This window comes from Heteronotia binoei, chromosome 6, assembly GCF_032191835.1.
Source record: "Heteronotia binoei isolate CCM8104 ecotype False Entrance Well chromosome 6, APGP_CSIRO_Hbin_v1, whole genome shotgun sequence".
Classification (NCBI taxonomy): domain Eukaryota; kingdom Metazoa; phylum Chordata; class Lepidosauria; order Squamata; family Gekkonidae; genus Heteronotia; species Heteronotia binoei.
In genome coordinates, this window is record NC_083228.1 from 51,714,590 (window position 1) to 51,741,361 (window position 26,772).

Consider the following 26,772-nt stretch of genomic DNA (forward strand, 5'->3'; position numbering starts at 1 on the left):
CAAATGTTTTAAAGGTTCCAAATCAGGCAGATGTGCAATCATTCCTACTACAGTGAGCAGTGTTATTCTCTCTTCCAATTCACAGATGCTTTCTATGCACATGTTGCTCCCTTGTCTTGCACGTCAGGGCACAGGGGAATCTCTGTGACAAGATTGAGAGGGTGAGATAGACATGAAACGAGCTGTGCAGATAAACATCTTGTACATCGCATTTAGTGAAGTGTAAAACAAGCGAATAAAGCCCTAGCAGCTCACTGAGCGTTACCCAGCACTTCAAGCTTTGTAACAGAGGAAAGAAAATATCATTTCGCTTGGAGTGTTGGGCTGCTGAGACACAAATTGGAGGCCTGTCCTTTTCATGTTGTATGTTAAGAGTCTGCTCTTGGGTGCTATTCAACTATTGCTTGGGTGTTGTTCAACTATTGTTCTGTGCATGAATGCTTTCTCCTGACAGTTGTGCGGTTCCAAACCTGATGAAATGCAACAGAGTTTCCTATTTTCTGGCTATGATTGAACCAGAATGCAAGGTAATCCTATAAGAGTGGGTGAACCAAATGGTTCAGTGCTGATTGAAGACTAAACATATCATGAAAAAGAGAGGTTGCACCGTTTTTATATAATATGCTATATGTAATCAACTTATTAATTGCGTTTGTGTTGACAGTTTCTGAGTAGTCATGTTACAGTCATTTCAATAAATTATGCAGATATCTATACTCCATTAGAAAAGCTTCAAAAATCTTCAAATATCTGATACTGAGCTTAGCAATAATTATATTTGAAATACGGGTTTGGTTTTTATATTATTTTTAATTGCTTCCTTGTTTGCAAACTGTTTTGTGTTAAAGACTGACTCTGTAGTGAGTAGGAGTCGCTAGATAATCTACTTATCAAAAACAAAAGCTGGTACTCTTGAGTCTGTGTACACACGATTACTTTTGTGTACTTCTGCTTCAATGGCAGTGATCTGGGACCTCCTTCAGTAATTTAGTAAGCCATAAATACAGCAGCATTGGGGATATCCTTGTTGAGAAGGTATATTTCCTTCTTTAAAAGCCAAGAACAAACAGAGACTGGATAGTGCTGTAAAAAAAGTAGTTGTGCTATTTATAGCACTGTCAAAAATAAGTTTAACCCCCCCCCAGGAGTTTGTAACCTTTGTATATATATATTTTTTTCTTCTGAAAGGTCTGCATTCATTGAAGAACCCATCTTTTCATATTTTTTAAAATAAATAAATCTTTATTAAAAACAAAGATCTTTGACTTACAAATGCATATGAAGAGCATAAAATTATATCATTCAATAGCATTGCAAAAAATAGTCCAAAGAAATGCTGCATAAAATAGCACGAACAGAGAAATAATAACTAAATACGAGCCAACCAAATAATGCACCCAGGCATGCGCCTCTCAGACCTTAAACAACTAAAAATGAAGCCAAGAATGATAAGTGCAGTTGGAAGGAAGAATATGTTGTTCTGACATAAAATTTAAAATCGGGGCCCAGACAGATCTAAACTTGATATGAGTACTTTCTGAATTCAATAAGTTGTGGTTCACAAAGGTTGCAATTTTATGCATGATAAATTGATCCCAAACTTTATCATACCAGGCCCATCTTTTCATGAACGTAAAGCATATATTCAAAAACTGCTCCTGGAAAGTCAGATCTCAGTGTACCCCTGTATTGAAGCTGAACACCCTTCACTATTGCTTTATTTTCAGGAGAAAGATTTAATGAAGTACAAAGTCCCTCAAAACCTATTTACCCAGTATTCCATGCTGGGGAACATGTGAAGTGCATGAATACCACAGACCATAGCAAATGCATGATACTGCTATCAAGTTTCAGAAAGCTTGGGTAACTTGTAAAAGTTTTAATGTATGTAACACAAAAAAAGTGAATAAGGCAGCACATGCAATGACGAGATTTTTATTGCTAGTCTTATCTTTCAGACTGCTTGTGTGTTGCTCCAGCAACACTGCTTCCCCCAAAGCCATCAAGACAATGTAAAAAGCCGCAGACTAGGTAGGAGGAGTCCACAATGGCATTCCTTCCCACATGTCAGCACTGCAGTTGTGTCAGGCACTGGCATGAATTGCTACTATGTGAGCCATATTTCTTTGGTAGTATGGGAAGGCACAGTAGTTCGGTTCTAATAGTTTTTCAGTTGTCTTCAGTGAGCTTAGACCAGAGTAATTCTACATAGATTGCACTGTGTATACCCCAAGGCAGTGTTTCCCATTTGCAGGGTCGTGACCCGGTACCAGTCCATGGAAGCTGTACTACTGGGTCACAAGAAAAGCCAAAGCTAGCCCCGCCCTGAGCAAAGCATGACCTCTGCTCTGCTTCCTTCCCCCATCTTACTGTGGTTATGCAGAGAAAATCCAGCCTTGAAGACTGACAGATCGCAAAGCCTGAGCTCCGTTTGGCTTCCTTCCCCCATCTCTCTGTTGTGCAGAGAAAAGCTAGCCTTAAAGACTGACACAGACTGCAAAGCCTGAGCTTCGTTTGGCTTCCTTCCTTCCTTCGCCCGTCTCTGTGTTGTGCAGAGAAGAGCTGGGCTGCCTCTCCGTCCTTCTCCCCCCCTCCCAGTGTTTGAGAGAAAAGCTGGGGTCACTTGCACTTTAGACCCATGAAGTGTTCTTCAAGGTATGAGCTTTCATGTGCCTTGTAGTATGTTCTTTTGAGGAAATTTCCCTGGGAGGCCTGGGTGGCAAAGAAGGGCGGGGTGTTTTTTTCAGCCAGGAGGGGCGAGGCGTGGGCATTCCAGTAGCTAATTTTTTTTACCAAACGACCCCTGGGCAGAATTGTTGCTGGCTGGAGTCATCTGATGGTGAGTAAGGCTTTTTTTTTTCTTTGTCCCCCCCCCCCTCTTTCTTTATTTCCCTGCAAGTGATGCTCTGTCTGTATTCTTGGTGCTGGGGTGTGGGGGAAGCAACAGTGAGAGGGCTTTCTTTTCTTTCCCTTGCTCCATCTTTCTTTCCTTCCATTTTTACTGGATGAAACTTTTCTGTTTATCATACTGTTGTTGCAGACATAGTAGCTCTGCCAATGGAAAGTTGGCACCCCCAGTTGTAGCCAGCTGGCCTTTCTATGAGAGTTCTGTGTGACTGAGTGAGAGTGAGAGGTGTGGGGCAGAAAGAGATTATTGGAGATTACTGCTGTATATCTCAACAGCACTGGAAGTGATGGTGCTATGAACCTGGCACCATTTTACTGGTCCTGCTTTTAACAACTGTCTGACACCAAAATTAAATTCTTCCTGTAGATATTAAAAAGGATGAAATAAGTTCACTGGCTAAATATCTGCACAACATGTTGCTTTTAAAGGCATGGGAAACACAGCCAGTAAAAAGCTGCAAGCCCCTCATAAATATCCTTTTTGGGATAACTGCAGAAAAGTTTGTATGAACTTCATATAATTTGAAATTAATTCATTAATTGCAGTACAATTCTCTGCTACCTTTCACAGCAATTTCTCAATGTTTCAGCCAAGCAAAAGTATAAAAAATAGCTGTCAAAAGATTTTTTTGAAACCAAGCAAGCTTGGTTGTAGCTTGAGGCAGGGTAGTAGTAGCAGCTGAAGGAAGGGCCTACTAAAAGTGTCAGCATATTTTGAGGTAGAGCAGCTGCCAGGGCCCAGTGTGGGTGGTACACAGTGCTGGCATTCCTGATGGCAATGGCAACAGCACTACCAACTGCATACATTGGCCAGTGCTGTTGAGGAAAGGGTGTGTAGGTGGGGCAGGCAATTGAACCATGGGCATTAGGTGTATGCACGTGTGGGGGGTGGAAAGAGAGGACCGCCACTTTCCACCCCTATTTTGGCTCAGCATGAGTTTCAGAGAGATTTTTCTGAAAATGAAGTTACTTCAAAAGAAGAGGCAGGTTTGGGGGAGTGCCCTGGAAGTGATATCACAGGAAAAGGTGGAATTTTGGTTCAGTGTGCTCTGGAAGTGACATCACTTAGCCCTTGATCTGGAAGTGACACCACAGGAAATGACATAATTCCTGTATCCCAGCTCCACCCCCAAAGTCTCCTGCCTCCACCTCCGAATTTTAGAGGGCCATGAAGGAGAAGTGTAAAAATAACAGAGCCACAGGAAAGAAAAGTTTGGGAAACCCTGCCCCAAGGTAATGCAGGATTTCATCCAAAGAACTGGAAGAAGATTAATGCTACTTTTGTCTCTAATACAGGGGTATAGAGACGCGTACTACTATGTACAGTTCATTACAGAGCTTTTGAGGCAGCTTGGGCTTGGGTAGAGGCCACTTCTGGTGAGAACATAAGGTGATAGATCATGGCGTTGGTTTTGAATAATTTTTTTTATTTGAAAGAAAACTGTGCTTTACCCAAACATATGCAAATGTCATTCTAGTAATTGAGCATCACCACCAAAAAAGCTCTTAGATTAAACTAATACATTAAGCTTCTCAGTAAAAGCTTGTAATGAATAATTATTCAGCTTTATACAGGAGTCAGTGTTCTAAGAATTATTAATAAACCAGACTTCTCGTGTTTAATCTAGATGGTGTTAGATAAACCCAGGCTTTTATCACAGAGTTGTCTCCATCTCCTTTTTACAATCTGGAATCAGTTTTGAACTCAAGATCTAATAATTTTCGATACACCATTTTGATGGGTCCTGAAGAATTACTTTTAAAGAATACAGCCTGAATAATTACTCAGATATTTGAGAGACAGTTGTTGGTGCTTCCTTTTGGAGCCTGAGTACATCTGTTCTTGGAAAGCCACACTATTTCATTCACACTTTCACTTTATTTCAAAATAGATTGTTCAGTTTGTGTTCTACATGTGCTAGTGTTCCATATTCTTAACAGCTGGATTTCTATGTCAACAGCATGCTATACCTGTGCTCTCCATTCAACAGTGTGCAGGTGTATCCCCTCCCCACTATTTACTCCCAGGAGGAATTTAAGTACTGTGAGACATTTATGTCTCTACAGCTTGGATGGTGGCCACTAGCATAGTAAATTCAAGTAGTACTGCTTACTTATAAAGTACAGTGGCATAAATTTGGTTGAGCATATTGACCTGTGGATTTTAATTTAAAATATACTTATTTTTCTTTTTTTTTTTAATGTTACCAAATTTATACCGTGCCTTTCTGTCTTGATAAAGGCACCAATGCTGCTAGCAAATTAAACCATGAATAATAAAAATCACATTTTTAAATTCATTAAAATCAACCAACAATCATTAAAACAATTAATACCAGAACTAAAATGGATATAAAAACAGCAATTGGTCTCAGGAAAGGAGGGATCACTGAAGGAGGCCAAACCAAACAAGGAAGTCTTCACCCTCTGGCAGAAGATGGCAATAGAAGGGGACAGGAGTCTCCCTGGGGAAAGGGTTCCAGAGTTCTGGTGCTGTAAAGGGCCTCTCCCAGGCTGCCAGCCATTTAATTGCAGAAGGTGGAGGCACCCAAAGCCACACCTAGCCAAATAAATATCCTACCCATTTCAGTCACCCCTTCAAATAAGCATCTTTGTTGAGAGAATGTTAGCTGTTTTAGCCCATTGTTTTTAATACAGTTCTAGTTGCTAGCTTTTAATTGGAAGTTTAAATACTGTTACAAATAGAGATGGTTACAGTGGAATTGCTAGGAAAATTGTAATCGGCAGCACCCAATTAACCTCGATATCATGTTGGAAATCTAGTATTGTGTGTTTTCTCCTGGAGGGCAAATAACAGCTTGTGGGGGAGGGATTGATACTGTAGATCAGATAAACAGCACAAGGGGATTAAACATTTGGACTAAGACCTTTTACCCCAGTGCTGCTTCTGTGGTCAGATTTGCCTTCTTGCCATCTGCAAGCCAATTTGAATTTCAAGTGAACTGAGGAATCCTTGTCACACGTATTTTACCTAATGCCTAGTTGAACCTGCAGTGGGGGAGTGAATAATTAGATCTAGCAAATAGCTTAAGAGTCCCCAAATTTGTTGAATCTGTGGGTACCTTTGGAATTTTGAGGAAAAAGTTGTAGGTGTTACCACAAAAGACTGCTGTGAGAGATGGGAACAATCTCAAAGTGGCAACCATCAGCCATAATCACAAAGTGTTGGAAGCCAAATATCTTCCCATAATGAGAGGTAGCTATTGGACCCCATAAGTCTTGTTGGGGTTCCTCTTGTTGCAGTTGAAGTGGAGAAAAGCCAGGATCAGCTGTGTGGTTTGTGAAAGAGATTTTTTTTTGGTGGTGGGGGTGGGGAAGAAATAGGCACCAAGGAACATACTGACAGGCAGGGCTTTCTTTGTAGAAAAAGCTCAGCAGGAACTCATTTGCACAGTATGGCACAACCCCTGACGCCAAGCCAGCCAGAACTGCATTCCTGCTCAAAAAAAGCCCTGTTGGCAGGTACCATTTTTTTAAAAAAAAACTTTTATTTATGAAATTTGTAATCTCATCTTTCTGCCATCTCAAGAGCTACCAAGGCAGCTAACAATATAAAATATTGAAGTCACATTTTAAAATCATTTAAAACCAACACTACCACATGGGCACCAGTTGGAGATCACTGGAGTAGAGGAAAAACAACAACAAATTTAGCTTTTCCCCTCAAATCAGAAGCATTTATGCAGTGAATGAATTTAAGGCATATATAATGTTTACATCCAGTTATGTAAAACAATTCTTACTAATTTGATGAGCCTGTTTTGAAAGATGTGCTTCATATTTTCCCATGATAGATGGGCCTGGAATAGGTAGTACAGAAATACCTTTTTTGTAAGCTGATTCTTTTCTTTTTGCAATCTGGTTGGATTTTTAAAAATGGATTTTTGTGACTCCAGGGGACCTTATATTTATTTTAAATCACATTCCTCATACTGTGTGTGACAAATTACTTTAGGAACTGAGGGTTTCAAAAGGATTTTGAGATAGGAACTGGTGGTAGGGTAGGAATCATCTGTTCAAAGATGTCAGACATTCTACTAGGCAGGTCCAAGCTGGATTTTAGCTGCAATAAAATAAAATGAAGGAAAACCAGATCAAGAAATAGTTTGGGGGGGGGGGAAGGGTTTGAAAGCAAAAAAAAATGTGACATCAATTCTAAAAACCGGGATAAGTCCTCCACACTGCCTCTAAGCACGAAACCAATAGCTCCACATTTGTATCCTCATGATGAAGCACAGACCCTTAGATCTGGTGCAAGAGGCTGCATGCTTCACAGGGCCAAGGCTTTTTTTGTAGCAGGAACTCCTTTACCTATTAGCTCTTGTAAGCTCTTGGAGGATTGGCTACACAAGGGGTGTGTGGCCTAATATGCAAAAGAGTTCCTCCTACCAAAAAAAACCCCTGCACAGGACTTTTTGTTAGCTGCCAATCAGATATTTTCTGGCACTGCTATTGCGAGAGTAATAATTTCTAAATGTGTCATTTTTGTATATAGATTTCCTAGTGTGGGTTGAAGAGAATTTGTGCTGTTTACTGCAGTAAAGAAATTTAGGGATTACTAAAACATCCTGTCTGTATTTGGGTCAAAAATATAGCCCAGAGTTATTTGTATGATAGAAGCATTAGACTGTATTAGAGACTTAGCTATCATAATAGTACAATACGCCTGGGGATTCAAACATTTTATTGTGGATTAGCCCTGAAAAAATGCACAAGCTGACCTTCTATCAGAACAAGGTGACTCTTATTACCATAGTGTTTTCCTGTCCAGGTATCCTAACCTAACGTTTGCATGTATGGCAGTATGCTTTATAGATAAGGAAAGTATTACAGATCCATCCATTTTCTGTGTAAAATATTAATAGAGCATTTGACAATAAACAAATGTTGGTAAAAATACCCAGTTTTTGTTACAACAGTGATCCATGACAGTCTGTCTGTTGCAACATGATACCTTCAGAAGTTTGTTGGGGTTTATAAAGTAATTATTGCAATCTCCTGCAATTTGATCAAAGTAGAAAAATGGCTTGAAGACTTTGAAATAACACCTATAAAATCCTTTTTTTCTTAATGTAAATGCGTAATCCACATTAATATTGAGATGATACAAAATATAATAGCTGCATATAGCGGGGGTTGTGTGTGTGTGTAAATAGTGTGCTGGGGGATAATAGGTAAAGCCTATTCCTCTCTTTCTTTGTACTTGGTAAAACTCAGGTTTTAGAGTCTTTGATCCTCCGTCTTCTGTGACCTTTTCTTAGGTTTTAAAATTATAAATTCCAGATTACACCTCTGCAATTTTCTTTCCTGGGATGATGAAAGGATTTGAGAATTATGATAATAATGTGAAGGATCCTTTTGGAGAATAATTAATAGAGCTAATTTGAAACTGGCCTTTTTGCAGCCTCCCCCATAATTTAAAAATAAATGCAGTGTTCATAAAGGCAGGTAGCTTGTTTTTAACATTGTATATTTGCTTGTTTTGCTTCAGCCTTCTTTTGGGCCAGTATGTCTGCTCCTATTTAATTTGTCCTTAGTTCTATGCGGTGGATTAGCATTTCATCAGAATGGATTAAGGCTGCATTGACATTGAAGCTCCATTGCCCTGCCCCCCCCCTCTTGCTAGAGATTCCTGCCATGGGAGAGGTATAATGCTAAAGAAATCCTATGTCATTCATAGACAAGGTATATAATATGTAGTATGTGGAAGTTATCATCAGATGAAGAATTTATAGTTCAGGGTTATTGGATGGGCTGACACAGTAGGTTGCATCAGGCTAAAATGGTGTCACATGGAACAAAGCTTTAGGGGTTTTATTTAGCCTTTAATCCATGCACACTGTTCGACTAGTTGTCCATGTGAGCAAGTCATTCCGTGCAGGAAAGGATAAACCATCTGGATTAAGCACAGCAACCATTTTCTGTGTCTGAACTGCCTTTCCATTCTACTGTTTTTGGAGCCAGGCTGAATTACTGTTTGGGCTTTCTGTTTTCTCTCTACTAAAGTTTCGAAGAATTAATAATTAAGCTAACTCTGAAACAGTAAACCACCTGTTGGGCTGTTTCCTGAAGCCACAGCAGGATTCAGATACAGCACAATTTGTTTTTGTTTTTTGGTTTTTTTATGCCTGTAACAGAAGATTCAACAAGAGAGCTCGCTTGTCCTTATTTAAGCAGAATATTACTCTGTTCCAATGCCAATTCCAAGCAAGCACATTGGGCGTTCTCAGAGCTGGGATGCTGCAGGATGGTATGAAGGCAACTGGGAGAATGAAAGTGCATTTGAATATCAAAGATCTCCAGGGAGGAGGAATTCTTTAACCTACGGTGGTGAGGGAGTATGGTATGAGCAGCCAGTCCATAGACCGCATGATATCATCTTGCAGGGAAGTAGTGAACTGAAGCAAGAGCCATATCCATACCAGGAACCAGTTTTTAACCAGGGTCCTTTAAGAAAAAATTCTGTACCTGACTTTGTTTGCTACGACCGGCATCCTACGATGTCTTCCCGAAGTTCCTTGCCACCTCAGGATTACTACAGTGACCCATCTTTAGCTGCCAGATCTCTTAAAGATCCACGCTGCTATAGAGACCACATGATTAACAGAACATTACCGAATTATGGCATGCCCAGCAGCAGATTGGCTTGGGATCAGATGCAAGGACGGTCACCTGCCCTACATGAAGCCAGCCGGATGTACAGAGACACCGCGACTAAAATGGTCCCTGAGGCACAGAGAATTAGAAGCAGAGATCCTTCTCCAGCAAGGTATGGTGTTGAATCTTCCACACCACGATATGGAGCAGAACCTCTAACATATTCCAACAGGCCAGTTTATAATGACACAGTGGACAGATCGATGGATTCTGCAGCTACTAGGCAAGCTGCTCCAACGTGTTTGGTAGTAGATCCAAATTCGTCTACAGCTACTGATGGAAGTGTAGTTCTGCCTTCTGCGCCTGTAAACCGTGGTTATGGACCCATCAGAGAGAGTGTCAATGCAAAGGTTCCTTATGATGGCTATGAAACCATCACAACCTCTTCTCATACTCAGATGTCTGCGCCTTTTCCCGGTCAGGACATTAAAAGAAATGTGGATCCTGATTTCTTAGCATTTCTGCGTTCTGAAGGAGTATCTGAAAGTACACTCAATGCCTTGCTGCAACAAGGGTTTGATTCCCCAAGCCTGCTAGCAATGATGGAGGACAACGACATCAAGTCAGTAGCTCCAAATCTAGGGCAAGCAAGGGTACTTTCTCGAATTGCCCATACTTACAAAGCAGAAATTCAGTTGCAAAGACAGGAGAGAAGGAGCAACATCCTTCGTCCCAGGCACAGATCTAACAGCTTTAGTCACCGAAGTGAACTGCTTCAGAATGAGTATGGAATACATCCTATGGCAGATGGTACAGCATTGCACCAGCTACCTCCTATGTCTATGCAGCCAGTCTCCCCAAGAGTAGCAGAACTAACTCGCCGTCCATCTAGTGCTCCAACACAACACCTTCTGGAAACTGCAGCTTACCCTGCTGCATCAGGTTTAACTCATCAGGGCACTCCTTTCCTTCCCAGTTCTGGATACAGTGCTCCTGTGCCATGCAATATGCACACTCGTCCAGCGACAGGCTATTCTTTTCCATCTGGATTATCCATGAGTGCGATGCAGACAAACCCTCATCCAAGTCCCAAAACAGCATATTCTACTACATACACAGTACCCATGGAGCTGATGAAAAGGGAAAGAAATCCTCCATTGTCTCCAATGCAGAGTCCTCATAATAGCCCTCAGCTCCTTCGAAAGCAAGCATCCCAGATGGAGCCCAACTTAGTGCCGGTGGGACCCATGCAGCACTCTCCTTTTCCTATGCACCATTCTCCTTACCAAAAACAAACAAGACGCACAGGGCCACCTGTCATTGTGTCCACAATGGCATCGCCTGAACCAAGTAATTATTTCAAAGTTTATAATGTTCAGTAGGTCTGTTTTAATATTCAGTGTTCTTCTAGTTTTAGAAGTAAATTACTAAATATGCGGTCATTTGCACCAGAAATTAATTGAGGGAGCCCACATCTGCCTTACAGATTTATTAGTCACTTTAGTTCTGGGGTTCGCTTATGATTTCATTAAGAGTTTTTCATTTTGTTCATGCCAGATAAGTGTCAGGTATGCCATATCAGCATTCCACAATGAATGTTTCTGTTTCTATTATTTGCAGAGAGCATTAGATATACTTTCGAGGCAATTAGGCTGAAAGGTTTCACTTTTAAACTGACTTCTCCCAATTGTTATCTCACAAATGTGTTCCTCAGAGGAAATGGTTAGTGTTTCTTTGATGAACGTTATCAAATAACTAATGATGTGATTCTGTAACTGCCTAACTTGGGCGGTTATTGCTCCCTCCTTTTTTTTTTTTAATAGATAGGCTGAGTCAAATAAGAGTGTGCTGTTGGGTCTCCCCCCCCCCCCAAAAAAAAAGATATATACCTGTGAATATAGAAGCAGTTAATATACAGGTCTGCATTTACTGCTAAAGTCAATCATTAACCACTAAAGTGATAAAAATGTGGAATTGCTTCTCTTGTTTCATTTTGATTTGAAATTCCTCTTTGCTCCTGAATACATAAGAGTCTACAGTTGATGAAAGCTGTGCAAATAGTAAGGAATTGCTTTTATGTGGTGAAAAAGAAAAATGAAGCAAAACCTGGAGTACTTCTGAATAAACCCCAGTGAAGGCACTGCAGTCTCTCAGGTTATTGAGTTGTGTGTTAGTAAATGTATGAGTTGTCTCACTCCACTAGTGCACAAGAAGTCCCTTGTGACTAAGGCTGCCATAAAACACATCCCATTGAAATATGGTGCATTTCCTTGTGAGTAAATTTTAACATTCAGCTGCACGTTCAAAAGCATAGAACAAAAACAAACTGCAAGAGAATCTTTAACAAATATAGACACCGTAAAGAATATTAAGTCCTGTTGATTTCAAGCATGTGCTTAATTATCTTCCGTTGAAATAGTGGGACTTCAAAATACTTGACTGTAACATAGTTGTGGCTCAAAAATATACCATTAATATCCACATAAATGGTGGTGAGACATTGCAAAGCACAAAATAGTGTATTAGTTTTACAAAAGAAATGATAAATTGGTCATCAGATCTATTTGTCTTTCAGATATTGAAGATAGATCTCTTTTAGCTTAGGTGTTATGGTGATTTCTATTTATTTGAAATAAACAGATAAATAGCTTCAGTAGCAGAACATTATATGCATTGAGTGATTTTTTTTTACTATGCATGTTTAAAAAGCAGAAAAGGAAGAATATGAAAGACATAATGTTTTATTGCAATATAAAAATTATTGTTTTGCTTAAATGCAAGTCTGCTGATGATTTGATTAGATATTGGAAGGAAGAATACCTGTGAATACCGTTGGGGTAACTACCTCTTTGAAGAACTTTCAGATTAAAATGATTTCTGTCTGATTGTTGTTTTAAGAATTAAGTATTCATCATGATTTATGAATCAATTTGGGAAGGGAGAAATGAACATTTAGTTGCCATTTGCAGGTGATGCCTCTTGAATTTGTAATTTAACATTAATCCCAGAAACAGCAGAAATAGAGCTAAAATAAAAAGCAAAAACAAACCTGGTACAGCTAATGTTTTTGAAACATACTCATTGTTAACAGACAATATTTTCAGCAGGGTTTGTTTATTCTTAGGGTGAAAAGGCAGACAGGCACTCTAAACAGTTGTGGGAATAGCTTGAAGATGTGTACATTGCATTCCAAGGCATTTGTTTTCAGAGCAGAAACAAATGCCTTTCAGCTTGTGTGTGCAAGCCTTTTTCCTTGTTTTTTCCTAGTGACGTGTCTAATTTAAACTTTGAAATATGCATTTTGAAAAATCTATAGCTCTTTATCTCCTTTTAAACCATTAAGTCTGTTTTAAGACAATGCCAACAATATTGTTGGGATGTGGATCACCCTCCTCCTTGAGTTAAGCATTCTTTCTCTACAACCCAACTCATTTGCATGAGGATGACATTTGTTGCTCCAGTAATTTCATCTGATAATGGCCAGCTTGCAAAGCAGATCTGAAAACATATTCCTTAATTATGTGTTGCTAAGCAACCAGAGGGTTTGGTCATAATCACAGAAAGATTATCTTCCTATTGAAGTCACTGAAAAGGTTTAGCCAGAAGTAGGACCTTCAGCTAAATTTTGCTTCCATTCTTGTTTTGTTCTCTTTCCCCCTCCCTAAAACAATGAAATAAGTTATTCTTGTGTTCTTAAAATATAAAAATTTAAATGAGGAGTTGAGGTAAGATCCATTGTAAATACAGATGCGAATGAAATGACAGTTCTGAGATATCTTAATTATCAAAGAAATGCACAATTTTATGCAAAAGCATTCTTGGGGTATTAAAAATGGATTCTAAACAGAAATTGACATACATGTACTATAATATATTTAAAAGGTCACTGTTGGGATGTGAAACAGGCCAAAGATAGGACGTTCATATTTTATGACCTATTTTCTGACAGAGGTAAGATAAAGAAATATCCTCTTTGAATGCCAAGGATTTATTTTGACCTTAACTTGAAAAAAGGTTACTTAAAATCACAGTGCAAATGTTAGCTTAATCATTGTTGATATTTTGTGATGTTAATTTTTGAATAATATTTTCTAATAGATCACTTGTGTTGCATTTAATATGGAATTAGAATATTAGAATATCATTAAGGAATCATGTTTTTTAAAAATCCATTTACTACATCTGTCACTTCATGCATTTTTTTTCTTTTTCAATTTGAGCAAACTAAATGTTAAAGCTCAGTGGCATTCATATCTGTAGAAAGTTATTATTTATATAGGCTTACTTAATATACATACATGTTAAATATAGAATGACAAATCATGGATCTTACAATATAAATTTTGACTTAGGGGGGAGTCTATAAACATGAGGGTAGAGTAAGAAAAGAAGAAAGAGACAAAGCTAGTGAAGTGAGCAAGTGCAGTGGTGAGTACATCATCTTTTTACTGGATAAATTTTAACTGCATGTTTTACTGAAGGGGGATGCAAGTCTGCTCAAAATTATGACATGTCTTTCCCCCCCATATCTGTTGTTGTTTGGCCCATCAGTCTACTTTCTGCAAGGTACATGGTTCTTTTGTCCAAAGCAAAACAGCGACAGTATTGCCTTTACAATTAAGTTACATTAATTGATTGGCCTTGGATGCTGAAAACCCTTTTGATTGGTGACCTGTTTTTCAGATAGTTGTTAGCAAATTATTTTGATTTATTTAATGAATATTGCTTCTGTACATTATTTCAGTTGTTACTGTTGCCAAGAAAGTGAATAAGTTTCAGATTAAAAGGACTAAATGTTCCCATACCTGCTGCCCCTTAGATGCTCATAGAATACTGTCTTAACTTGCCCGTCAATTAGCTGTGCTGAGATTATCCATTTTGTTCCCTGACAGAATGATCATGTAGTAGTTGTATGCCAAAAAATAAGTTATGTATTTTAAACATGTTAACATATTTAATTTAAAAAAAAAATATTGTTACTGTTAATTGCCAAGGTACAAGATGAGTAAGGCAAATTTATTTATGACTTGTGTTATCCTGCTTTTCTTCCTTGTAGGGAAGCACAGTGGCTTACAAAAATACTGATTGAAACAATTCAAATAAAGCACAGTTTAAACTGAGCAAAACAGAAGATATTCTAAACATTCTAAGCAGGTCCATCAGGCCCACAGGCTAAGAGCCAGTGGCCAGGAGCCCTTTGGTTTGTGCCAAAAGGCTTGCACTTCTGGCTACATCCAGCCTTTTAAGTATCTGAAAGAGGAGGACAAAAACTCAGTTTGGATCTTACACAGCTGGCAGCCATTTTCCCCCTCCCCCCCCCCCCATATTGTTTGTGTCCATACCAGAGGCATTGTTTGTAGCCATATCAAGTGTCTCAACCTAACCGAAAAATATTACTGGCATTTAGAAAACAAAAACAATCTAATATTCCATACAAAGATTAAGATTCCCTCCCCCCAAAAAAATCTTTACCAAGTTTAAAAACAAACAAACAGACTTTTAAAGTGTACAATATCAAAACCTGCTGAATACTGGAAAAATACTTTGCCAAGTAATTCTCTGAAAAATGTAAAAGATTAACCTTGGCTAACCCAGCAGTGAGAATAGCTTTAAATGCTTTTGGTTTCTAAGTCTGTCAGTGATAGTCTGAATTTTTTGTTGGTTTTAGGGGAAAAAACCTTTGAAAACCGTAACAAATCCTGTGATGCTCATGGATTTAGACTTGAAAAATAATGTTGTGAGATTTGTGATGAAGCTGCAATTTAGCGACCAATAGGCAATAATTTTTAGTTAATAATCATGCAAACTGATTTTCAGAAAAGCCTAGTAAACAGCAGGGGCAATAATTGAGTTGCACCTCACTACTCTGTCTCGAGTATAATGAAGTGGGTTCTGGCCATGGTAGAATAGAATAGCTGTCATTTTCATTTTGTGCTCTAAGACTGGAAGGATTCTTTGCTCTTTCAGAAGTTCATGTTGAGAGTATTTTTAAGACTGATTTCAGTTCAGCCTTCTCATTTATCAGTTTAAAGTACCCTTAGGTCTGTTGCAAGTTTCACAGATCTCTAGTTTTGAAGAAGACGACGACATTGGATTTATATTCCACCCTCCGCTCAAGAGTTTCAGAGCGGCTCACAATTTCCTTTATCTCCCTCCCCCACAACAGACACCCTGTGAGGTGGGTGGGGCTGAGAGGACTCTCACAGCAGCTGCCCTTTCAAGGACAACCTCTGCCAGAGCTATGGCTGACCCAAGGCCATGCCAGCAGGTGCAAGTGGAGGAGTGGAGAATCAAACCCGGTTCTCCCGGATAAGAGTCCCCACACTTAACCACTACACCAAACTGGCTCTCCAGAAGCCCTTTCTAACTCTGGGAAAGTTCATTCTAGGATTGTGGGATCCACATGGAGTAATAGTCACATGGGAGGCTGCAGTGGAAGGAGGAAAGAGGTGAAGTCTCTCCATTCTGCTTCTTCCATTTGTAGAGCTCCACAGGCAGGAGGGAATGATTTTATTCCCTTTCCATGCAGTTTCCTGACCCACATATTTGTTATTCCACATGGATTCCATTATCCTGGGGGAGGCTTTCTCAGTTTGGAAAGAGCTGCTTAGGAAAGGGGAAAGCCAGGAAGACTGGTGACTGTTAGTACCTTGCATTGACAGTGTGCAAAACTGAATTGAATTCAGGGAACTCAAGTCTTTTTTGAATCTGCAGGCTCCTTTGGAATTCTGATACAGGTTGGTGAGCACAACGACAAAAATGGCAGCTGCAGGAGGCAGAGCCAACCACCAAATGCCAGGAAGTAAGGTTATGCACAACCTGAATAGTAATTCCCTCTGCATTTCAGACTGTTTAATATTTAAGCTCTGCTTAGCAGGATGCCTTTTAAAGGAACGTATTGCTTTAAAAATATGTTTTGCTTAACCACAGCCTACCTTGTCATGCACTGAAGATATTTGTGCTTGTGGTGACAACAGCTGGCAAAGCGATTTTAAAAAAAATCTGCATAACAAAGGTGAAACCCTGATGGCCAAAAGCTCCATCTAGCTCCACTGGCTTTCTAAAACTATTAGCTGGGCACCAGAAAAGGTGTTGGCAGATGTCATAGCACCTATAAGCCCTCCACTGGGGACCTCTGTTCTAGAAATGGTTTCAAGAACTGTCCCATTGCAGAGTGTCTTATGGCAATCTCATCTAATATTCACCAAGACATGAATGATGGTGATAGTGACCTTCTGTTCTGGTAGTGAGTAAAGCACGTAGATCAGGCTAAACTTGTAAAAGATACTGCTAGATCTTCTTCGTGGTCTCTGTGCTTCACACTCATGGGGGATAAGGTGCCTGCGCCGATCTCGATCAGTACGTTGAAAAGCCCAGGATTTTCATGCCTCGCCAGCAGTGCACATACGCAGAGCCCCCACTGGCAAGGCACGGACTTCCCGCCAGTTCTCTTCTGACCACCGCGTCGAACAGTCCATTTTTTCATGGGTCCGGTCGGTACTTACCTTTGTTCACGATTTTCGTGTTTTTCCCGGTTCTTGTTCCTATTAAAAAAAATAGTTAGACAGTTTGTAGTTAGATAGTGAGTTTACCCCTTTGGGGTATCCCCCCTCCCTCCCCCTCGCCTTCCCTACACTTTGGGCTATGGAAAAGCGTTGGGGGTTCTTCAAACACTGTACGCGTTGCGGCAATAAGATCGCCCCTCCAGACAGACATTCATTTTGCCTCGTCTGCCTCGGAGAAGGCCATCATGTAGACTCGTGCCAGTACTGTGCCACGTTCTCGAAACAGACCAAAAAGAACTGAGCGACATGTCTTTCAGCCATGCTGATGGAATTGGCTCTTACTCCTAGCAAAGGGTCCTCTGCTTCCTCGGCATTGGCCGCGCTGTCGGCCTCGGCATTGACGCTGATGGTGACCCCCAGCACTGGATAGAGACTCAATGAGTCAGCTGCCTTCCGACACCGTTCACCCCCCTAAACATGCGGGCTCGGTATCCAGGTTGGAATCCTCCACATCTGCCAAAAGAAGCAGGGAGGATAAGGGGTCTAAACCTGACCGACTGAAGAAGCACAGGAAGGACAAAGGCAAGGACAGGGAGCGCACCTCGATCAGCTACTCTCCCTCACTGACTCCGAAGGACTCTGCGTTGGCCTCGACAGAGACATTTACTATCCTACACGCTACGCCATCCTGTCGAAGGAGCCCCCCGACGCCGAAGCACCTCACGCTCCTATCGAGCTCCGACCAAGAGATCGAACTCACATAGTGGTCCGCATCCTCCCGCTCCAGAGACGCCAGTGACAGGGACTCGCAATCAGAACATGAGGGCTTCCAACCATCATTGCCGACTAAAGTGCCGAAGGGCCAACCCGTCGATCGTGATGTTGACCAATCAACCTTCCGACAACCGCTGCCACCCCCGCAATGGGATCAACGCCAATGGGCATATTTGTACGGAGGATATCCGTTCAACCCACCGTACCCCTGGTACCCATCAAGGGAGCTGCATGAGTGGGACTGGCATTTGGAAGTCTCTTGTAGGTCGCGTATCTCTTACCGCTCCCCGCCTCGACACAAAGCACCAGCTTTGGTATCAAAACCACTGCCGATATCCGTTCCGAGAGGAAAGGAGACTCCTTGTTTGAATGAGCAAGCAGAGCCATCTCCCCTGTCACCACCGAGTGACAGGCCGCTGACACCTCACCTGTCCGAACACTCTAATACTGGAGGAACTTCTTCCGAGGCTGACTCCGAGGTTGACGAATCAGTAGAGAAATTACCGGCTGAGCCTTCTCCCAACCTTCAGATTTCTGATGATCTCTCGATCTCTCCATCTGAAAACTTAAAGTCATAAGGTGACTTGGTGAAAAGAATGGGCCAGGCGCTCTTCTTGCCTATTGTTCAACCTCAACACTTAGTCGATGACACGGTGTTCGACATCATGCAGCACAACACATCTACTGTTGTGGCTCTACCGATCACCAAGGTAGTTCTTCAGACCATCAAAGAACCATGGACTAAGCCAGCTTCTACCCCGGTGTCTTCACACAGGCTCGACCACATGTATCTGATTCAGGAAAAGGGGACTGAATTTCTTTTTACTCACCCCCAACCTAATTCAGTAGTGGTCCTGTCATCCTCAAAATCCAGAAAGGTGCACTCTACCCCCCCCCCCCCCCCTGACAAGGAGGGTAAGAAAAATGACAATGTAGGCAGGAAATTCTACTCTGCTGGGGCCCTGGGAATCAAGATCTCCAACTATACAGCTTGCATGGCCAGATACCACTACTCTTTGTGGGAACAACTCTCCGAACACATCTCGGGGCTTCCGGATGACAAACAAGCTCAGATTCGTAAACTACAGAAGGAAGGTATGCTCCTGGCCAAGCAATAGCTTGCAGCATCCAAACATGGTGGACACAGCTTCTAAAACACTTACCTCAGCAGTTACCCTGCACCGTCACGCTTGGCTCCGTTCCACGGCTCTACAACCAGACACCTGGGCCTACGTGGAGGATCTCCCATTTGAAGGCGAAGGCTTGTTCAGCTCTACGACGGACTCTGTCCTGCAGGAAATGGACAAGAACATTAAGACTTCCCGTAACCTAGATGTACCATCAGCCGCCAGATCCTCCAAGCCCAGGACATGGCATAAGTCATGGAACAAAGGACCTTTCCAGAAACAGTCATCTGAGCAATCCTGGAAACCACGTTCATCCTATTCTGGTGGCAAAGCGGCATTTGACTCGAAGAGCAAGTTCTCCCATCAACCCAGGAACAAGGGGTTGCGTAACCCCAAGCAGGACCTTTGACTGTACAGTTTTAGCTACCCTTGGCCCCCTCCCCCTTTCTGTGTGCCCAACTCGGCTGTCCCCTTACCTAACAGCATGGCAGCTCATCACATCAGATCGTTGGGTACTATCCATCATCCAGGAAGGATACATGATAGAGTTCGCTCAACTTCCAACCTCCTCGAAGTTCATAATGATGCCCTCATCCCCGGTCCTCTTGGAAGAGGTCCAGAACCTGCTGCAGAAACAAGCAATAGAGAGGGTCCCTTCTCATCAAAGGGGTCATGGGTTTTACTCCCGATATTTTGCAGTTCCCAAGAAGGACAGGGGCATAAGGCCTATTATGGACTTACAGGACTTGAACGACTTTATCGTTTACCAAAAATTCCGCATGTCTACTCTACAGAGCATGCTCCCCCTTATCAAGGAAGGGGACTGGCTGGCCATGTTGGACTTGCAGGATGCGTATTTCCATATTACCATACATCCAAACCACAGGAAATACCTTCGCTTCACCATTGGAACAGACCACTTCCAATACAAGGCACTCCCCTTTGGGCTCTCTACAGCCCCGAGGGTGTTCACGAAAACCATGGTAGTGATCGCAGCTTATCTTTGTCTCCAGGCCGTTGTCATATTTCTGTACATCGACGACTGGCTGTTAGTGGCAAGCTCAGAAGCTCTCCTCAATCACCATCTGAAGACCACCCTGAACCTCATAGACCGCTTGGGCCTGCGGATCAACCAGAAGAAGTCCCAGTTACTACCAACCAAGAGAGTGCAGTTCATTTTAGCAGTTCTGGGTACCACATTACACAGAGCTTTCCTCCCCAGGCAGAGGGCAGCTGACATCGTGTCTCTAGTGGAGTATCTGCACCAGAAGGGCACGGCTGTGCAAATCCGGCGTCTTCTGGGCTTCATGGCAGCAACGACCAGTGTTCTTCTCTTTGCAAAGCTTCACATGCAAATACTCCAGATTTGGTTTCTGCGTCACTTCCGCAACTCCACGGACTCCCCTCAGACAGTCCTGCAGATCCCCCACTCAGTCCTGAGATCTCTAGACTGGTGGAGGTGGGACGCAAACCTTTTCCAGGGTGCTCCATTTCATCTTCCCACACCATCGATTACCATCACAACAGATGCATCCTTATGGGGATGGGGGAGCGCATGCGAATGGCCTTTGTGCGGGATGCACATGGTCCCTTTCCTTTGTCCGTCACCATATCAACTTCCTCGAGTTGCTGGCAATTCAGTATGCTCTTCGGTCCTTCAGACCTCTCATTGTGAACACAGTTGTAACGATCCTGACAGACAACACTACAGCCCTCAGTTACTTGAACAGACAAGAGGGGACGGTGTCCAGGAAACTGTGCTTTAGCCATCGACATCTGGGAAGAGTGCATTTCCCTACAGTCATTTCTAGTGGCGACTCACCTGCCGGGGGAGCTCAATGTGCAGGCAGACTCTCTCAACAGGGGAGCTGCACAGGTGCACGAATGGGAAATCAACCAGTTTTATCTGACTCCGGTCTTTGATCGCTGGGGCCAACCGCAGGTGGATGTGTTTGCCACCTCTCTGAACCGGAAATGCCCATTGTTTTGCTCCAGATGGGGTGTAGACCCGGACTCTCTAGTGGACGGTCTTCTTTTCCTTTGGAATGAGCACTTCATGTACCTGTTTCCTCCCCTCCCCTTGTTGACCAAGGTAGTCAACAAGATCTTGAAGGAGAGTCTAGACTGCATTCTGGTGACGCCATGGTGGCCCCGTCAGAGCTGGTTTCCCATGGTTCTGGGACTATCCAGTGGAACTTTTCATCTCTTCCCGTCGGAACCCAATTTCCTGTCAATTCAGGGAGGGTTGTTGTTGCACCACAATGTCCCGCATCTCAAATTGACGGCCTGGAAAATGAACAGCCAGGCCTTTCAGCAAGGGTTCAGAACATCCTACTGAATAGCCAGAAGCCATCCACGCATAAAGCCTATGGTTATAAGTGGTCACAGTTTAAAAACATTGTGGGTGCCAACTGTGCTAACCCGGCTAGTGCTGGGTTACCTGTAATTTTTGACTTTTTGCTTTCCTTAGTAGACTTGGACCTTAACCACTCTTCGCTGCGAGTGTACCTGACAGCCATCTCTGCCCATCACAAGACCACTGACACTCTGTGTTCATGCACCCGCAGTCAAAACGCTTCTTGAAGGGGCTGTTGCATCTGCACCCTCCAGTGAGGCAGCCTACTGAACCTTGGGACTTGCCTTTAGTATTGGACAAGCTTTCCGGACGCCCTTTTGAACTTATGGCATCTTGCCTGCTGAATTTACTGTTGTGGAAGATGGCATTTCTTGTTGCCGTTACCTCTACTAGAAGAGTTGGGGAGCTCATGGCGCTACGCTGTGATCCCCCATATTTGAGATTTCACAAAGGAGGGTGGTGTCCCTGGTTCCGGACATTACTTTTCTCCCCAAGGTTGTTCCAGACTTTCATTTGAATTCAGAGATTGAGTTACCCTCTTTGTTCTCCAATCCCTCTTCTGTAGAAGAGAGAAGGTTGCACTCCCTAGATGTGAAGCGCGTTCTTCTATTCTTCCTGAGTTGGACCAGACCCTTCAGTACTCCTCCTCATTTGTTTGTCTCCTATGCCACACTGAAGAAGGGCATTAGAATTTCAGCTCAGAGGCTAAGTGGCTGACGGAGACCATTAAACTTTGCTATCTGCTAGTGAAAAGGCCTCTGCCAGGTACTGTTTGAGGGCACTCCACTAGAGCATTGGCTACTTCTACGGCCTTTCTTAGGGAAGCTTCCTTGAATGACATCTGTAAGGCAGCAACTTGGGCTTCGCCACATGTCTTCATGAGGCACTATGCCTTAGACATCCGCCGCTATCAGAGGGACGTCTGGTTTTGTAAGCAGCTTCTTCAGTCTGACCTCCAGCACCCTCCTCCAGGTAGGCCTGCTTGCTAATCTCCCATAGGTGTGAAGCACGGAGACCATGAAGAAGATAAACAGGTTGCTTACCTGTAACTGATGTTCTTCAAGTGGTCATCTGTGCATTCACACCACCTGCCTTCCTTCCCCACTGCTGTCAGTCCTACTGGACTTATTTATACTTGACAGTGATCAGAAGGAACTGGCGGGATGTCCGTGCCTCGCCTGGTGGGCATGCACAGTAGGGACTCTGCGCATGCGCATTGCTGGCAAGTCGCAAAAATCACGGGCTTTTCAACGTACCAATTGAGATCGACACAAGCGCCTTATCCCCCATGGGTGTGAATGTACAGATGACCACTCGATCATCAGTTATAGGTAAGCAACCTATTTTCATAGTTTTTATCTGTGATACCAGAAAGATTTCCAAGCTGCAAACCTGGTGCAGTCCTAGCTGTAGTAAATGCTTCCTCAGGTATTCAGTGTATTCTCTACCAATATAACTTCTGCCCTGTCCTGGTTGAACTGTAGTCCTTCTTATCCTCATCCAGTTCTTAGTTTACTGGTGGGATATAAATCTGGGTCGTCTCCTCCTCCTTCTCTTCTTCTAAGAGAGAGAGAGAGAGATCAGACTGCCATTCAGAGACAGTGAACTTCTGAACAAAGATAATCTGTCTATCCTGTAACCTGGCTGGAAGTCTGGTTGAAATGTATCAATGAAAGATATGTCATCCAGATGTGCTTGCAGTTATTCTGCTACCACATACACAACTGCATTTTTAGAAGATGAAACAGATTCTGAAGTAAAATCACCTGTCTTTAGATCATTTCTTCACAAGTGTGCATATTGTTGCCTCTTTGAATAAAGGAAATACCCTTTCCTTCAGAAATGTTTACCATTTCAGTGATAGTTCTCTGAACTCCATTTGGCTGATCTTAACCAGCCAAATTGAGGAATTATCTTTTTAACTCCTTGAGAGAAACAGGACTGAAACAGAACAAAGTTATGGTGAGTGGATGCTCCTGACACCTATGGTTTCAACTCTGTTGTGAGCAAGTAGGATTGCCAGGGCCAACTCAGAATATATCTGGGGACTTGGGGGGGTGGAGCTAGGAGACTTCCTGATTTCCTAAAATAAATAAAAATACAGCAGTGCAGTTCCCCTGAATACAGTCTTCATTTCCTGCACACACTCTCACAAAGCACACAAAATATATTTAGCATATATACACTTTCATAATCACACTGGAGCAGTTTACTCACAGAAGCTGCTGAATGTAAACATCTGCTGTATTTCAAGCTACTGCTTCAGACTAACAGGAAAATGAAAGCAGAGCAGCCTAGGGGGTGGAGTTTTCCTCCAAACAAACAAAAGGAGTCTGCTCGCTTGTCTTCCTTCCGCACATGTTTCACAGGCTTATTGAGAAGACCCACATGGCTCTGACTACTTGCCCTGCCCATTTAGCTTTCCTCTTGCTCAGATTTAAAGGCACAAACAACAGTCCAAAACACAGGCAGTTTACAGGCCTCTTTTAAGCCTGCACAGATTTAAAGGCACATGATGGCTGTTGGGGTTGGGTACCCCCCACTGGTCAGCTAGCTGGCTGGTAGTGGGGAGGAGCTGCAAAACTGGGGGATCCCCCACTGGGACCTGGTGACTGGCAAGCCTATGAGCAAGTCTTTGAGCAACGTTTCAGCTTAAATTGAGCAAGATTAACATATGTAGGTACCTCGTCCTCTGGTGGATCTTCTCTTCTACATTTAAAAAATCCTTTTGCTGATAAAAAGTCCTTTACAGCTGAGAAATAATACTAAAGTTCAGTAAAATTTCTGTAACGTTTAATATTTAGTCAGAGCCAAAACAGATCTGAAGTTTGGAGTTTCACATGTTAATATTACATGCACTCTTGAACAAACAGTACACACTGTGAGCGTTCTCATAATTTACCATTGTTAATCCAGTAGCTTTGCATATGCAAGCTTTGGAGACCCAGACAGACGCAATATGTGGAGTTCCATGCATGGTCCTCAAAATTATCCCCCCCCCCCCTTTTAATATAGCCAGTATGCAAATTCTTGTTCAGTTTGGGACTGTAGGAATATAAGGACTTGTATGGACATAAAACAGAAATCAAGTGTCACCTTTAAGAATAGTGTTTATTTCAGCTCAAGAGTCATTCCTCACTTCTTCAGATTCATAATATGAAATAAAAATTGCAAACCACCATTTATAACTACAATCCCAGGGGACTGGGGGGGAGGAGAGGAAGAGTTCTGGTACATAAATCATTCCAAGGGAGTCCATGTGTAAGTTGCTAAACTTAATTAATGACAAGAGAGGCCATAGGCCCCAGTCAGTTTGGTGTAGTGGTTAAGTGTGTGGACTCTTATCTGGGAGAACCGGAGAACCACTTGCATCTTCTGGAATGGCCTTGGGTCAGCCATAGCTCTCGCAAGAGTTGTCCTTGAAAGGGCAGCTGCTGGGAGCGCTCTCTCAGTCCCACCTACCTCACCCGGTGTGTGCTGTGGAGGAAGAAGATAAAGGAGATTGTAAACTGCTCTTAGACTCTGATTCAGAGAGAATGGCGGGATATAAATCTGGGTCGTCTCCTCCTCCTTCTCTTCTTCTAAGAGAGAGAGAGAGGGATCAGAAGTCATTTCCAGGAAGGTTCTGAAGGATAGGACAGGGGAATAAATTGTAATAGTATAATTATTCACAGTAAGAAGACCCCTTTAACATCTTTGAAGGATGAGTTATGCTGAACTGTTACCAACTCTAATGAGCAGGAAAACCCAAGTTTTTGTTTACGGGTGGATACGATGTAGTGGCTAATCTTTTAGTGATTTTAAATTCAGCACTTTTATTTAAATTCTCCTTTGAAAGGGTTGGGTTGGTGGTTGAGGGGTTGCTATAGAACAGTGTCTTTAAGATTTGCAACTAGGGTTGTCAGGTCCAATTCAAGAAACATCTGGGGACTTTGGGGGTGGAGGCAGGAGCAAGGTTGTGACAAGCATAACTGAACTTCAAAGGGAGTTCTGGCCATCACATTTTAAGGGACCACACACCTTTTAAATGCCTTCCCTCCACTGGAAATAATAAAGGGTAGGGGCACCTTCTTTTGGGGCTCATAGAATTGGACCCCCTGATCCAGTCTTTTTGAAACTTGGGGAGTGTTTTGAGGAGAGACACCAGATGCTGTGCTAAAAATTGGGTGTCTCTACCAAAAAAACCAGAGCCCCAGATACCCACAGATCATTTCTCCATTATACCCTATGGGAATCATCCATAGTGAACAATGGAGTGCCTAATAAACATTCTCCTCCCCCCACCCACTTTCTGATGATCCTGAAGCGAGGAGAGTGCCTCCAAACTGGGAGATCCCCTGCCCCCAATTGGGGTTAGCACCCCTATTTCCAACACTGTGTCCAGAAAGATAAAATTGGTTTCTGAACATTTTTCTATATTAGATTGGTATCTGTTCTGTCATATTGGGACTGATCCATTTGTTCAATGTGGGAAGGTTTAAATCTTCTTCCCTATGCTGTAGTTCTGATCTAAACTGTGGTCTCTCGCATTAGCTTTCTGAAATTAATGCTTGAGAGCTCCACGTATGGAATTCCAATGCTGTGTCTTCTTTGGCCTTCATAGCATATTTATTCAAATCATCTGAACTAGAGTTAACGTGAACACTTGGCTGATTTCGCACTGACCTTTTACTGGCGCGACCACCCTCCTCACGCCGGCGGATCTGCAGGGATTTCGCACCAGAAGCGCCGGCGCAGCCAAAAGAGCTGGCAACTTCCGTCGTGAAACCAACTCAAACGGAAACCGCCAAGAAGCAGGAAGACGTTTGAGCGGGTTTCGCGACGGAAGTAGCCGGCTCTTTTGGCTGCGCCGGCGCTTCTGGTGCGAAATCCTTGCAGATCCGCCGGCGTGAGGAGGGTGGTCGCGCCAGTAAAAGGTCAGTGCAAAAACGCCCATTGAAAGATTCTTTTAATATAATAATTGAAGTAATGTGGGTATCTATACCATGATGAAGAGTCTGAGCTGTTATTTTCCCTTCCTCTCCCTCTCTTCCTACGTGAATCCCTTCATCCTTTCCCTTGTCACTGTTAACCATGGTGAAGTGCTTATATTTTTGTATTGGCACTAATTAAAAGTAACATTGAAAAACAGCTTCAAACCCTGGTTAAAAGTAACCATGGTTGAAAGCCAGCTCTAGTTAGCATGAATCATTGTTAGAATTGATGTAGACCTAACATGACACTATAATTAATTTGGAAAAGAGAAGAAAGGATGGAATTTGCACAAAAAGGAGGGAGCCTGTGGCAGCCTGCTCCGTATATTTTAACTGTCTTAACCACATTATGTCTGCACTGGACCTGTGAGTCTTGCTTAATTTGCACATTGTCCTGACAGACTGTAACCATAAGCAACCTAATGTTAAGTTGGGTGCTGCTCATACTTGTTATGTCTTAGTGTAGTAAAATGAATAATGATAATATAGGTTTCTCAACATAATGCAGGTTT

The 26,772-nt window shown here is 42.4% G+C and overlaps 1 protein-coding gene across 3 annotated transcripts in view; it reads left to right on the forward strand.

The window, feature by feature from the left end:
- CTBP2 (C-terminal binding protein 2) overlaps positions 1 to 26,772 on the forward strand; it is a 124,087-nt gene that overhangs the window by 9,300 nt on the left and 88,015 nt on the right. Inside the window, exon 1 of one of the 3 annotated variants that reach the window (XR_009555559.1) lies at positions 8,862 to 10,875. The exons of 1 other annotated variant lie outside the window; for it this stretch is intronic. Coding sequence is in view for 1 of the 2 variants with exons in the window: in XM_060241442.1 (XP_060097425.1) it covers positions 9,123 to 10,875 (1,753 nt within the window). In the remaining variant the exon portion in view is untranslated. Of the gene's footprint in view, positions 1 to 8,861; positions 10,876 to 26,772 lie in introns of those variants that run through there. One more of the 3 variants, XM_060241442.1, reaches the window with a different exon arrangement.